This window comes from Polistes fuscatus, unplaced genomic scaffold, assembly GCF_010416935.1.
Source record: "Polistes fuscatus isolate 324 unplaced genomic scaffold, CU_Pfus_HIC Scaffold12, whole genome shotgun sequence".
Lineage (NCBI taxonomy): Eukaryota > Metazoa > Arthropoda > Insecta > Hymenoptera > Vespidae > Polistes > Polistes fuscatus.
Window position 1 is genome coordinate 1,331,934 of NW_025113020.1, and position 14,383 is coordinate 1,346,316.

A 14,383-nucleotide genomic window follows, 5' to 3' on the forward strand; every position below is an offset into this window, starting at 1 on the left:
TTAGAATACAATAATCTTAATCAATATTTATCATGGAAATCAATTTATAAACAAAAGTATTAGTTCTAAAAAATATAAACATGGATTCAAATAGCCAATAATTTATATCTTTTCCTCGATGTTTAATTAGGTTATAACGCCGAAAATATTTAATGACAGATAAGCTCATAAATTAATTTTTGTTCTCCTTTCTATTTATTCGATTATTTTATTTCGTGTAGTTTTTATATTTTTATCATTAAACTTTAAAATTGAGACATGTTTTATATATATATCATGTCCTAATTTTTTCCCATTTCAAGTTTCCAATGTATATTGCAACCAAAATAAAAAACAAAAATGTCAGGTAAACATAAGCTCTTAAATATCTTATTAAAAAGTAGTAATCCAAAATGATAAGTGATGAAGAACTGATGTTTTGGCAGAAATTATGACAAAAAACTTACGATTTATTTAGGGAAATAAAGGAAAATAAATATGAAATAAGTAATATAATAGATTTTATTTCTCGTAGATGTGTTTGTTATACAGACATAATCACAAACAACGTTTTGAAAAGGAATTTTAAGTTATTTTAAACTTTGTGATATGAATCAAAAATATTAGTTAAATATCGTTTAATATTTTTGTTTCGAACTTTTCAGCAAAGCATTTAAAAGCAAACGCTTTAAAGTTAATATTTATCTGTTATCTTTGCTGTAAAATAAATTTCTTACGTATAGAAAAAAAAAAACAAGGAATGCTTTAATAAATATATATATATGCATCAAAATAAGCGATAACGTTATTATGACATGTGCACTTAGTTTTAAGTAGGGTTATCATACTTAGGCAATCCCAAGTAATAAATTATCTCGTAAAGAAACTTTAATCTTCACATATGTTAAATATTTTGCTAATTTATCCGACATTTGTTATATGTGAATGTTAATTTTTTAAAATTAGATCCGAAAAGAATTTAACAAATGTTGCATTGCATTAGATGTATGCAGAAAGAAATTTAGTTTCCTAAAATCAAAATAAAAAGTATTATTATTAAATTAAAAGAATATAATATTTATAGAACAAAATAAATTTTTAAATAATTTAATGCAAGCAAAACCTGATTTATGTATGATTATAAAAAGTCCTTGAACTCTTGGAAAATAATATTACTTATATTCACGATGATTGCAATTTTTAATAAGTATTATTATATGATAAGATTAATTTCGCACAGTGACGGAGAACTCGTGTCTTATACGCTGAGCTATAAGCTGATAGGAAAATTACCATCCCGAGAGTAGAAAGGAATTAATATAATATGATAGTAACGAAAGAAAGTGGGAGAAGCAGTCGTCAAAACTCATTAGACTAAAGATGAGACCTACGACTTGCGAAAAATAATTCAGGTCACATAACGCAATAACTTTGCTGACAGGGACTGTTGGGGGTAGTTTGAGGTCATTTTATCCTTTGGTCTAGTTTGACTTAACGATGACTAGAAGCTAACTAGACTAGGGAAATTTAAATCTATTTACCAAATATCGTTTAAAACGTCTCTGACTACAACGAAAAATATCGAAATATATGAATTAAGAAATCGCTGCTATGATCCTAATTTTTTGCCTCTCGATTATGTTTTAATGAAATGTTGTAGTACAGAGTTTTTCTCTTTGAATAATATCAGATTCATAATCAGCGATACTAAATACTCCTAAAAATTTATTATCAAAAATAGTTAATACGTCTCCCTACAAATTAGATTTTGCAAAGAGTTTGAATACAGGAGTGATTTGTCATTTTTACTTAGACGGTAAAAGACCATCGTATTATAAAAGAGTCTAGGTCTATTACTCTATATAGTTCTTTTAATAAACTTACTAAACAAATGATAAGATAGTTAATCAATTACTTTCTTTTCTTAGCCCTCTTAACTTTCTTACAACCATCAAATGGTGCAGAAAAAGCAAACTCTTGCTTAGTGTCTCCTCAGCCTAATAATGGTAATCGGACCTTAATACAGTTAGGAGGAAGCTTATATTTAGAAATAGAAGTAGAAGAAGATGAAAAATTACCTCATAAATCTAGTTTGTATTACAATTGTAATTTGGGTTATAAAGTTCGAGATTCCAAAATTGCAATATGTCGGTCTGATGGAAGTTGGGATTATATTCCATTTTGTAAAGGTAACATATATAATTTAAATTTTATTGCGGCAAACAATTTATGAATATATATGTTATAGAGAAAGTGAGACCTTCAGGGAATGTGAGCTTTTCCTAGGTATTAGCCACAATGCCATGCGGTTTTTGGAACGTAGGAAACAGAAGATTTCTTATCTGTATTTTTTGTTCCTTAAAATAGCGGCACACACAAGTTTCAGTTTATAGAAGTGCGCATAGTATAGCGGCACGCGTAGTCTCAAAAAGTGTGTGTGCCTGTTGCCCGATAATGTATTCTTCTCAACATTTCCTAAATAGCATTTAATATTTTATAGATTAACTAAGTATTATGTACAATGCCTTAAAAAAGTCCGTAACAATTCTTCTTCTATACACGAAATGCTTTGTCTAGTATTTTGAATTTTTTCGTAAATGATTCTTTTATCATTTTAGAAATTCGTTGCGAATCACTAGTTTAAGCATCAACGTACGCTTTTTGTACATTTAATTGCAAAAGTGTATCTTGCGAATCACCTGTTTTGCCTGGAACATTTGCATTTAAAAGTTGTCGCGATGGTTTTCATGAAATGGAAAATTATTTTATAGCACCAAAGAATCAAGTTATATGTAACGAAAGAAATGAATGGGAACACGAACCTATACGATGTTTACCAGGTTCGCAGTTTATTAATGTTTATTTTGGTCTAGCAGGAAAACATTTTAAACCTATAATAAGAAAAATTATTAAACCGTTTTATAATTCGAAGTACTGTCTTTCAAATTTATAGTACATGCAGATAATCGTAACCCAAATAATCCTGATATCATAGCTTGAATTTTTAACACAATTAAGGTTTACAAACAACCAGAAGTACTTACAATTAGATTTATATGAGCATGATTTTAGAAACTCTCATAATATATTCAAAAAATTTTATTCTCGAAATATTATCAGAATTCAGCATGCTAGAAAAAATTTCTTTTAATTTAAAAATCAGAAGATATGAGACCTATATCACAGGCCTATTATCACAAATAAATGAAGTTAGATGTAATGAAAAAGGTCAATGGACACCGGATGCAATAAAATGCATTCCAGGTTTGCAAGCTTTTAATGTTCACACCGGAAAAAGCATTGTCATTATAAAATTTTCTGATAAAATAACAACTTTTCTCTTCTATTACAAATTTTTTGTTTAAATATCATATGTTTTACATCGATAAATATTGCTTTAATTTAAAAATCGGAAAATTATCTTTAATAAGTTACTATAAATAGATCCATACTTAAAATTTCGAACTTTATCCTAAAACTTATTTCTTACATGAGGTCGGGACTATTAATTATTTTCTATTAAATATTTTATTATAATAAAAATTATTTACTACGATATTTTTGAATATTTATATTACTTTAATATGTTTTTGTACATTTGTTACTATTTTTGCGCAAATATTAAATATAATAATTTTACTTTTAATACATATTCTAGAATGTGGATATGTGAAAACTCTAAACGATAAATCGCTCATTGTAAATGGAATCAATGCTGATTTTGTTCCTTGGCATGCTAATTTGTATGAGACGATACTATTAAATGGACCAAAAGAATTTATTTGTGAAGTAATAATTATAAAGAGAATTTGCTTGTCACCGCTGCTCATTGTGGTTTCAATGAAAGAGATAATAGAGTAAATGACTCTGAAAAATATTACATAGCAACTGGAAATACAGATCGTGACTATGATTATAAAAAGCATGATCCACGTTTTGTTAAGAAAGCTAGGGTATGAAAAAGAAAAAAATTTATCTAATATTTAATAAAATATGAATCTTCGAATCGATTTATGTAACTTATTTATTGTTAAGTGTTCTTCTTCTTCTTCATTCTTTAGTTTAGGCAAGTTGCCTGTTTCGTAACGACGTTTTTTCTGCCTATTGCACTGCTAAATTGTCGCACCATCGTTTTCGTGGGCGCCCTGTACTTCTGCGGCCAATCGGTGATTTATCCCGTGCAATTCTGACGATTCTTCTATTGTCCATTCTGCTAATATGTTCGTTCCATTCTTTTTTTTTCTTAGTATCCACTCGTTAACGTTCTCCACTTTGCATGCTCTTCCTATATCTTCTCTTCTCTCTCGGTCCAGTTTTTCCAACTAATATGCGAAGAACTCTCATTTCGGTGGTCTCTAGTAACTGTTTCGTTTTCGCTGTGTCTGGTCGAGTTTCTGCGGTATATGTCATAATAGGTCTCACCGTTGCCTTATAGATTCTTGCCTTGGTCTCTATATCCATGCTTTTGTTTCGCCATATTGTGTCATTTAAACAACCCGCTATTCTGGATGCCTTCATTGTCTGTTCTCTTACCTCTGCTTCAACATCACCATACCCTGAGATTTCTATTCCTAGGTACTTAAATCTCATTTCCTGCTAAATAACTTCCCTTCAATTTCCAGTTTGCACCTTAATGACGTCTTTGACGTTGTCATGTATTTAGTTTTCTGGGCCGATATCTTCATATTGAATAATTTGGCTATGCAGTTAAATCGGTGTAGTAGACGTTGTAGATCATCCTTATTTTCGGCCACTAATACAGCGTCATCAGCATAGCATAGGATGGTTATTTCTTCGTTGCCCATTTTATATCCTTTTAGCAGTCTTACATTTCTTATTATTTCGTTCATAATGATGTTAAAAAGCAGGGGACTTAGGGAATCCCCTTGTCGGATACCACGACCTGCATCAATCGGTTCAGTCAGGACACCATTTATCTTTGCTTGGATCTTATTGTTTCTGTAGATGTTCTGTATGGTTTTGATGAGATTATTCAGAATTTGCCGGTTATAAAGGAAGTGTACAACATCCTTTAACTGCATACGGTCGAATGCCTTTTCCAAATCAATGAACTTATTGTTAAGTGTATCATATATTATTTTTCAGGTAAAACATATTTATGTTCTTGTCATTATTAGGGCTTATTAGGGAATTATGCTTATGACATAGCACTCTTGGAAATTGAAGCACCATTTGTATTTACACAAATGTTATTACCAGCATGTTTAGATGATACTATTATTGAATCTGGAGAAGGAATAGTTAGGGGATTTTGATTTATTGCTTCTGGGTCAACCTCTTCTCCAATTAACAACACTGCCCTACGTCTCTAGTATTCAATGCAAAGCTATAAACAATTATGTTATATACGAGCATTTAATAACAAATGACAAATTTTATGCGGGCTATACAAATGGTTAGTAAAAGATAAAAATCAATATGTGAAAAGTAACATATTCATAAGTAATATCAAGCGAATAATACATTTATTGTAGGAATATCTGTTTATGATGATGATAGTGGAAGGGGAATCTTATTTAAAGCTGAAGAATTATGGTTTTTAAGAGGTATTGTCAGTTCTGGAATTAGTGCAAATTTAACAGCAGATTCTCAAATTTATGATAATCATTCGTATTCTCTTTATATACGCATTTTTTTCTACATTTCCTGGATCCAAAATATTATTTATAAAATAAAGCTAATGGAATTCCTGTGCATAAAATAGCAAGCACCAAAAAAATAATCAGCTTTTATTTAAAAAATAAATAAGAATTAATTTTACCGCAAAAACATTGTAATAACTATTTGCAAAAAACTAGGCTTTTGATTTTAAACGAATATATAATACTGAATGTAAAAGAAATATTATAGCCTTTATTATATGAAATAGGAATCGTTATTTCTCAGTGACATACAATTAATATTATAGAAATTCTATTTTTATGCTCACGACAGAAGTCAATTAAATTTTAAAATAACTACGTGTGAAAATATATATGAATACTAATAACGGACGTCTAAATTTATTAAAATAAGTAATAAGTCGTTATATTTGTTTCCCTTTAATGTTTCTTCTAAGAAATGTAATATTTTTGTAAAAAACCTATACTTATTGATATACGTGGAGCTAGAAAAGAGGTTGTTAAGAGGTTTTCGGGGCAGGAAGAATTATTCCACCTCTCCTGAGTTCAATAACACAATTTTTAATAACAAATTATATTTACAAATTAGAAATGCAATGAGTTGGAGGTTCGATCTTCGTGTGGATGCAACGAATACAAAATTAGAAGAAACAAATTCGAGAATTTACAATTGATTTACAAATGATTTGGTAGCAAACAAGTAATTAAGTATTTTTTCTTCAAGCAAGAATAATTTTGAAGATACTAACCATTCTGTTACTTTTCTTGCTTTTTGCCGGATACCATTAAAGTTTTAGCATTGTACCAAAATATATCTGCCAATGGTCAAAGGAACAATGTAATAATTCATCTTATACAAGAGATACTAAAACATATTTGCATGAATACAATGATGCATGAAATCATATATATTGTCTTCTACTAATTAATATTACTATTACTATTCCCCTATATTTCTATTACATACTATAACTATTATCACTATACAGTATTACTATTATTATTAACACTATTACTACTAATACTACTTGCTATTTATATTATCATCATAACAAAAAAAAAATAAATATATTTATTTATTATTATTATTATCATAAGTACTAACTCCGCCTGCATGATCGCAGATCAGCGATCATGTTGCCGGTCCTAAGCCCGGGAAAAGGAGGAAGGTTGTTGGATCAGGTTAGCTCCCTACCCAACGTAAAAAAAAGATTATGGCTCATAGAACCGACACTCTGCCTCGAAATAGGACTGATCTACAGATGACGACACATGCAAGGAAAAGGACGACGAAAAGGACAACGAATTGGAAAAAAGAACACATAATGCGTCTGGCTACCTGGAACATCAAATCATTTAATAATAAAGATCAAGAAACCCTGAAAGAACTGAAAGATAATAACATCGATATATGCGCCTTACAAGAAACCAAAAAGAAAGGCAAAGGACAAATACAGTACGACGACTACTTAGTGATCTATAGTGGAGTCGAAAAACAAATCAGGGCAAAGGAAGGGGTAGCCATCGCAGTGTCTAAGAAGTATCAAAATAACATACAAGAATGTAACTACGTATCTTCACGAATCTTGGTTTTAAAAATGGAAGCGGAAAATCAAAAATTAAATATAGTGTCAATTTATGCACCCGAAGATAATAAAACAAAAGAAGAAAGAGAAGCCTTCTACGACCAACTACAAAATTTAGTCGGATCATTACCATGTAACCAACAAATGATAATCCTTGGAGATTTTAACGCCCGCATCGGAAACGAAATAATACCTGGAATAAAACAAAGGTTCAACGAAAACGTGTTAAATGACAATGGAGAACTAATGACACAGTTATGCACATTTAACGAGCTAAGGATTAATAATACAATTTACAATCATAAGGAACACTATAAATTTACATACAGCAACACCAGAGGCTTCAGGTCTACAATTGATTATATTGTTACCAACAGATACGTCCAACCAAACCAAATATTAGATATCAGGACGTTAAACTCCGCGAATGTAGGAAGCGATCATAGCCCGCTATTAGCAAAGATAAGAATGAAGTTTAAACCCCAAAGAAATCTTGCCCGAGCAACTCAAGAATCGAAAATAAACATCGAGTCACTATGGAACTTACCAACCAAACAACTATATGAGAACAGGTTAAAGGATAAAATCGAAATAAACCCAATAAAAGAAGAAGATAATACAAACACGGCCTGGAAGAAACTAAAAACTAACATTTTAGAAGCTGCATATGAAGCCCTGGGAACACGAACTGTAAAAAACCGGGCTAGAATGATCAAAACTCCTTGGTTCCGCCCAGAGATTAAGGAAATATGCAAAAAAAGGAAAATAGCATACCTTAACTATAGGACATTAAGAACACCTGAATCATACGAAACGTATAGACGAATCCGGAATCAAACAGCGACATTAGTAAGGCAAACAAAGCAACATTATTGGGAGATTTTTTCGAAAAGAATGGAGAGTGACTTCTATGGACTCCAAAAACAAATCTGGCGATTTATTAGAAATCAAAGAAAGGAGGTCAATGAAATGATCGAAACAAACCAGATCACAAAAGAAAATTGGATTAACTATCTAACAGAGCTCTATAAATCAGAAGAACCTCAAACGGAACTAAATACGCCAGAAATAATAACTAAAAGCGACATACAAATTGAGTCCAGTGATGTAGAAACAGCTATTCGAAGACTAAAGAATAGGAAGAGCCCAGGGCAAGATGGCATTCCAAACGAACTGCTAAAATATGGTGGCCAACGTCTCACACAACAGTTAACATTCCTAATACAAAAAATACTATACCAACACAGAATACCTGACGAATGGCGAACTAGTACAACTATAGTTATGTTTAAAAAAGGAGACAAAAAGCTGCCTACAAACTACAGGGGAATAAATCTTTTAAACACTTCATTAAAACTAACAACAAAGATTATAACGAATAAAATTAACAGCTTAACGAATCTAGAAGACGAACAACAGGGATTCAGATCAGGCAGATCGTGCACAGACGCGGTTTTCATCATAAGACAGATAACAGAAAAATCAATTGAATACAACAGACCAGCATATATGTGTTTCATTGATCTGGAAAAGGCATTCGACCGAGTGCAGTTAAAGGATGTTATACACCTCCTCTATAACCGGCAAATTCCGAATAATCTTATCAAGACCATAGAGGACATCTATAGAAACAATAAGATCCAAGCGCCTTGACTGAACCGATTGATGCAGGTCGTGGTATCCGACAAGGGGATTCCCTAAGTCCCCTGCTTTTTAACATCATTATGGACGAAATAATAAGAAATGTAAGACTGCTAAAAGGATATAAAATGGGCAACGAAGAAATAACCATCCTATGCTATGCTGATGACGCTGTATTAGTGGCCGAAAATAAGGATGATCTACAACGTCTACTACACCGATTTAACTGCATATCCAAATTATTCAATATGAAGATATTGGCCCAGAAAACTAAATGCATGACAACGTCAAAGACGCCATTAAGGTGCAAACTGGAAATTGAAGGGAAGGTTATTCAGCAGGAAATGAGATTTAAGTACCTAGGAATAGAAATCTCAGGGTATGGTGATGTTGAAGCAGAGGTAAGAGAACAGACAATGAAGGCATCCAGAATAGCGGGTTGTTTGAATGACACAATATGGCGAAACAAAAACATGAACATAGAGACCAAAGCAAGAATCTACAAGGCAATGGTAAGACCTATTATGTCACATACCGCAGAAACTCGACCAGACACGGCGAAAACGAAACAGTTACTAGAGACAACCGAAATGAGAGTTCTTCGCAGAATAGCTGGAAAAACACTACTGGATCGAGAGAGAAGTGAAGATATAAGAAGAACATGCAAAGTGGAAAACATTAACGAATGGATACTAAAAAGGAAAAAAGAATGGAACGAACATATCAACAGAATGGACAACGGAAGAATTGTCAGAATTGCACGGGATAAGTCACCGGTTGGCCGCAGAAGCACGGGGCGCCCACGAAAACGATGGTGCGACAATTTAACAGTGCAATAGGCAGAAAAAAAAGAAACGTCGTTACGAAACAGGCAATTTGCCTAAACTAAAGAATGAAGAAAAAGAAGAAGACCATTATTATTCATATATTATCATCTTTAATATTTAAACAAAATATATTTTATAACCTATAAAAAAAAATTATTTGCTATAGATTTGTTACGTCTTGTCGCGTAATGAAGAGTGTGAACAATTTTTGATCAAGCTGCGAAGCCTTTACCAAGGAGTTAACTAAAAAATTTTCAATGTGTTAGCAAGTGATGAGATTTGGATGTGACAAATCGGAGAGGAAAAGGGTATTTTATGTAGGAAATTAGTTAGAATTATATTACAGTGGAAAAAGAAGATTAAAAATTAAAGTAATATCTTAACATTTTTCTGCAGATAGAGGGGTAGGCCTCTGTCACCACCTCGATAAACAAGAATAAAATAATTCTAGTCACGGTTAATAAAAGTATCTTATTTATTAGAGTTTTCTTCAATATTTATTCCCTTACGTTATCGATCAATCTTATTGAATGATTGACTGAGTTTACAGAAAAAAAATACATACTTATTAATGAAAAAAGAACAGGACTTATAAAATAGTATGTATGACATCGAAAATAAATCATAAATCGGAATTTATGTAATTTTGTAAAGTATAATGTGTAAAAAAAACTATGTAATTGGTATAAATTTGATTCGAAATAGTTTAGATGTAAGAATGACATCTGACGAAAACGTAACGTCGTCTAGCTCATCAACTGGTTCCACCTCAAAATTGTACAATATAAAAGCTACGAAGAGTTTAAGCTCAAGCATTGCCAACTTTTGACCTGCAGCATGAAAAATACAAGAATGAAAAAAAAAATTTTATAGTTTCTGTGCTGATTTAAACATGAGACACATACCAATACAATTTCTTGGTCCCGCACTAAATGGTATGTAGGAGTAGGGATGTCGTCCTTTAATATTTTCCGGTAAAAATCTGTCCGGATCAAAAACGTTTGGATTTGGCCAATATTTTTCATTTCTGTGTACGCTGTAAATGCTCACTCCAACCATCACACCAGATGGAATTAAATAATGTTCTACAAAATAAATGCAAATTACATAGAAAATAAAATAAGGAATCAATAATATAACTGTGATATTAAAGTATGCATATATATGCAAATATTTCATACTCAGCTGCAAATCATTAGAAATTTGCCGAGAAATTATATGAACGCTTGGATACAAACGAAGTGATTCTTTTAAACATCTCTCTAAATACGAAAGTTTTGGAAGAGACGATATCGTCAAATTATTATTTTCTTGCATAATCGATTTAACCTCCTCCCTTATATTTTCCTAGAAATAAATACGTCACTGATGTTTTATTGTATAAGCTATGAACATCGCTAAAAAATAATTATGGAATTCTGATAATTTTTGTTCCAATTTAAGCAATAAAAATAACTATTTATTGAGAGTAAATATTATAAAAACTAATAATACTAGCAAGACACTAAAATTAATGAAACGATTCAATGAATAATTCTTCAATAATGTGTAAAAAGTAAAAAAAAACTTTTTTTTTATTGTTTTAACTGATAATCTTAGCTAGTCATATTACCTGGACATCTTTGTGCTTAGCAAAAAGACTCAAAGCAAAGCACAGTGCACTTGCGGTAGTATCATGACCCTAAAAATATTGCTCTTGAGAATATTTTTTAACTTTTTTCTTCTAAGTAAGAATATTTTCGAGAACCTACTTCAAACATGAAAGTATCAACTTCTTCACGAATTCCTTCCTCATCTATTTGATTATCATTCCAAGATGCGGCTATAAGCAGATCTAATAAAGAAAGTCTATTTTTATACCGCATATCTGTAACATAAAAATTGTATTGACCCTGTTTCTTCAATTAACTTTTTTCTTATTTAAAAAATTCGAATACACTCATCGTCCTTCTCCGAATCTTTATTAGAAACGTCATCCTCTTCAATATTCTCATAGATTTGCAAATATTTCCCATTAGTTTGTTTGTGAAAACGTTTCCTTTCCGCAATTATCTGGAATACATGTAACACTTGCCTAATCTAGATATTTTCGAAAAACGCAGATATAAATGATCATTATGAAAGACGTACATTTCTCGAAAAACTGTGCAACGTTTTCAACGCATCTTTTTGTATTCTACCAAGTTGTGTAAATGCAAATATAGCATCGAAAAAGTACCAAGGTCTCGAAAATCTAATAAACAATGAATCACATTCCTTATTCGATTGATTTTCTCTCAAAACAAATATTAATAAATTACCTATATGTAGCAATTCTGCTATAAACATGAACAGCATGACGATATTCAGATTCCAGCTCGCACTTTTCTGCCAATTGGGTACCCAAAGCTGTTTCTATAAAGAAGATTCGGAAATAAAAAATTAATTGCTTATATTAATTATTACATATACTGAAAATATTTTTATTTACTAACGACATATTGCGTTAAGAGTATATTTGCTGATAAATGTTCGTAAATCTTTGACAACAGGATTTCCATCTGCCTCCTTTTTAAGAGATACGACGAGATTTTGTGATTCCTCATTTAAATTAGTAAAGTAATGTTTAAGGATATTGAAGTGAAATGCAGGAGTTAACATCTTCCGTCGTAAGTGCCATTTTTTACCTGTCAAATTAAGTTATATTTAAAATATTATTAAATATATTAGAAGGCTTTAGGAAAAAATGCGATTCATTTTCTCTTTTTGTAAGTGTCTATAGGATAGTATTCTTCCGTGGTGTTTATATGATTATTTATTAGCGATAAAAGAATTAAGAAATATCTCTAAATTTCTGATTGTCACGACATTTGTTAGAAGATAAACGAGATAGTTGAACTTTTGTCAAGCATGCTTAATTCGAGGATAAGATACAGTTGAAACTTTCTCGAAATATGTGACAATTATTAAAATAGAAAATTTTAATTGTAAAAAAAACAGATGGAAATTTCAAAAAGAGAGAAAAAAAACGGGAGTCTCTTTGTAAGGCACGAAGAAATAAAGACGTATTTATACTACATGCCCCTTATTTAATTCTATTATTTAAGATACTTAATTTTAGATATATATATAGTAAAAATATTATATTATCTTTATTTATTTAAATTGCTTACCGCTGCTAATTAGTAATCCAGAAGAAAGCCAGGGCTTAAGATATTTGTAAACAACTCCTTTTTCCATATGTTCATTGCTCTTTAATAGTACCTTAGACGAAATTAAATTTTTTTAACTTGTATGCATTTCTTTTTTCGATAAACGTTTAATGCTGGGCAGAAAGACATTTTATTCTTATAAATATCAAAATTTTTTTTTAATCACTTTTTGAGAATTTTTATTTCATAAAATGTATTTGCGATAATTAAAATAAATTTTTTAAAATTGTAGTTATAAAAAGATATATAGATAATCCTGCAATGCTTTGTTTACGGTAATTTAATATTTTCGTAATGGTTTTTAAAATATTCGATAATGCATTTCTTATAATGGATAAAATAGACTACATATAACTTTTCTATACTTCAAAAAAGCTAAATGAAAATAAAAAGAAATTAATTTCGTTATTATTTTCTAATAATTTACCTGAATATCTTCTGGATCGAGTAAAACTACTACAAAATGAAATAAGGTCCATACTTTATAAATTGGATAATACTCATTATCAGTTCTCCATACTATTTGAAGCAAATAATCTAAATAATTGACAATCGGTTAAAAAAAATATTAAGTAAGAACATTATCGACTGGGAAGAATCGCAGTTTATTATATAATTCCTAAATAAAAATATTGTAATATTCCTTACCATCGTCAACTTGAAAATGATACATATTTCCAATTATCGGATATTCGTGAGGTCCTGGAATAAGACTTAAAAGTCTTCCCACTCTTCTATATCTTATAATACAATGTAATGCAAATAGAAATAAAATTAAACCCAATAAGATAGCGAGCATGATTAAATCTGGAAAATAGGCAAAATTACAAGAATGAACTATGATTGTAACAAGAGCAATCTTACGTATCAAATATTGTTGTCAAGGATAACACTTTTTTAAATACTTCAATGCTTTTGAATGATTAATATGAACAGTGTAGTCTATGAAATGTTTAATAATGTAAAAATTAAATTCCTTAATTATTTGTTCCTTTTTTAATAAGTAAAAACAAACACTTACACGTTAGCTATATGTATTAAAAAAATAGAAATAAAATAATTTAACTGTATTTAGAGGATTTGTATGTTTAGTAATTTATAAAAAATATTATTTCTTGTGCGTTAAGAAAAAACTTGTTTAATCGTTAGATTGTTGCAACGCTTACTGAACAATTTCCGTTAAAGAAATGATAATATCGATAAATTATTAGCATCATGTATTGATACTTAATCATTAGATAAAAACGTAAAAATCTCAACTCTTTTTAATCTATGATCTTGCCTTCATTAATCTCTCTTTCAATTAATTAAATTAAAATCTTAATATTTAAAAAAATACGATAAATTTCCATAACGAGAAAAGATAACGAAATAGAATTACGCATGTAGCAAAAGGCTATGCTTTAAAAAGTCGTTATCAATAAACAAAATAGTGTATGTCAACAGATTATTTTATCTTAGTTTTCTTTTTAATTTATAAATATTTATTTGGTATAATTATAAAGGATATAATTTCT

At 30.2% G+C, this 14,383-nt stretch overlaps 1 protein-coding gene across 3 annotated transcripts; it reads right to left on the bottom strand.

The window, feature by feature from the left end:
• Positions 1-10,135: 10,135 nt before the first annotated feature.
• Positions 10,136-14,030, bottom strand: LOC122526676 (cytochrome P450 4C1-like). Of its 3 annotated transcripts, XM_043650208.1 has the most exons (13): positions 13,888-14,030; positions 13,515-13,673; positions 13,294-13,403; positions 12,828-12,918; positions 12,150-12,341; positions 11,976-12,069; positions 11,806-11,908; positions 11,613-11,727; positions 11,427-11,542; positions 11,288-11,356; positions 10,857-11,022; positions 10,581-10,760; positions 10,136-10,505 (listed from the first exon to the last, which is right to left on the bottom strand). In XM_043650208.1, the coding sequence occupies exons 2-13, from the start codon at positions 13,663-13,665 to the stop codon at positions 10,348-10,350; spliced, it is 1,545 nt and encodes a 514-aa protein (XP_043506143.1). In that variant the 5' UTR covers positions 13,666-13,673; positions 13,888-14,030; the 3' UTR covers positions 10,136-10,347. The 3 variants fall into 3 exon arrangements, with proteins under 3 accessions (XP_043506143.1, XP_043506144.1, XP_043506146.1); XM_043650209.1 differs by lacking the exons at positions 13,294-13,403; positions 13,888-14,030 and having other exon boundaries at positions 13,515-13,585; XM_043650211.1 differs by lacking the exons at positions 13,515-13,673; positions 13,888-14,030 and having other exon boundaries at positions 12,828-12,979; positions 13,294-13,360.
• Between the last annotated feature and the right edge of the window lie 353 nt (positions 14,031-14,383).

Coding starts and splice junctions, on each gene's coding strand:
- LOC122526676 (XM_043650208.1), bottom strand. CDS start 13,665: ATGCTCGCTATCTTATTGGGTTTAATTTTATTTCTATTTGCATTACAT. Junction 11,357..11,426: donor TTGATACTTTCATGTTTGAA/GTAGGTTCTCGA, acceptor CAATATTTTTAG/GGTCATGATACTACCGCAAG. Junction 10,761..10,856: donor TTCTAATGATTTGCAGCTGA/GTATGAAATATT, acceptor TTTATTTTGTAG/AACATTATTTAATTCCATCT.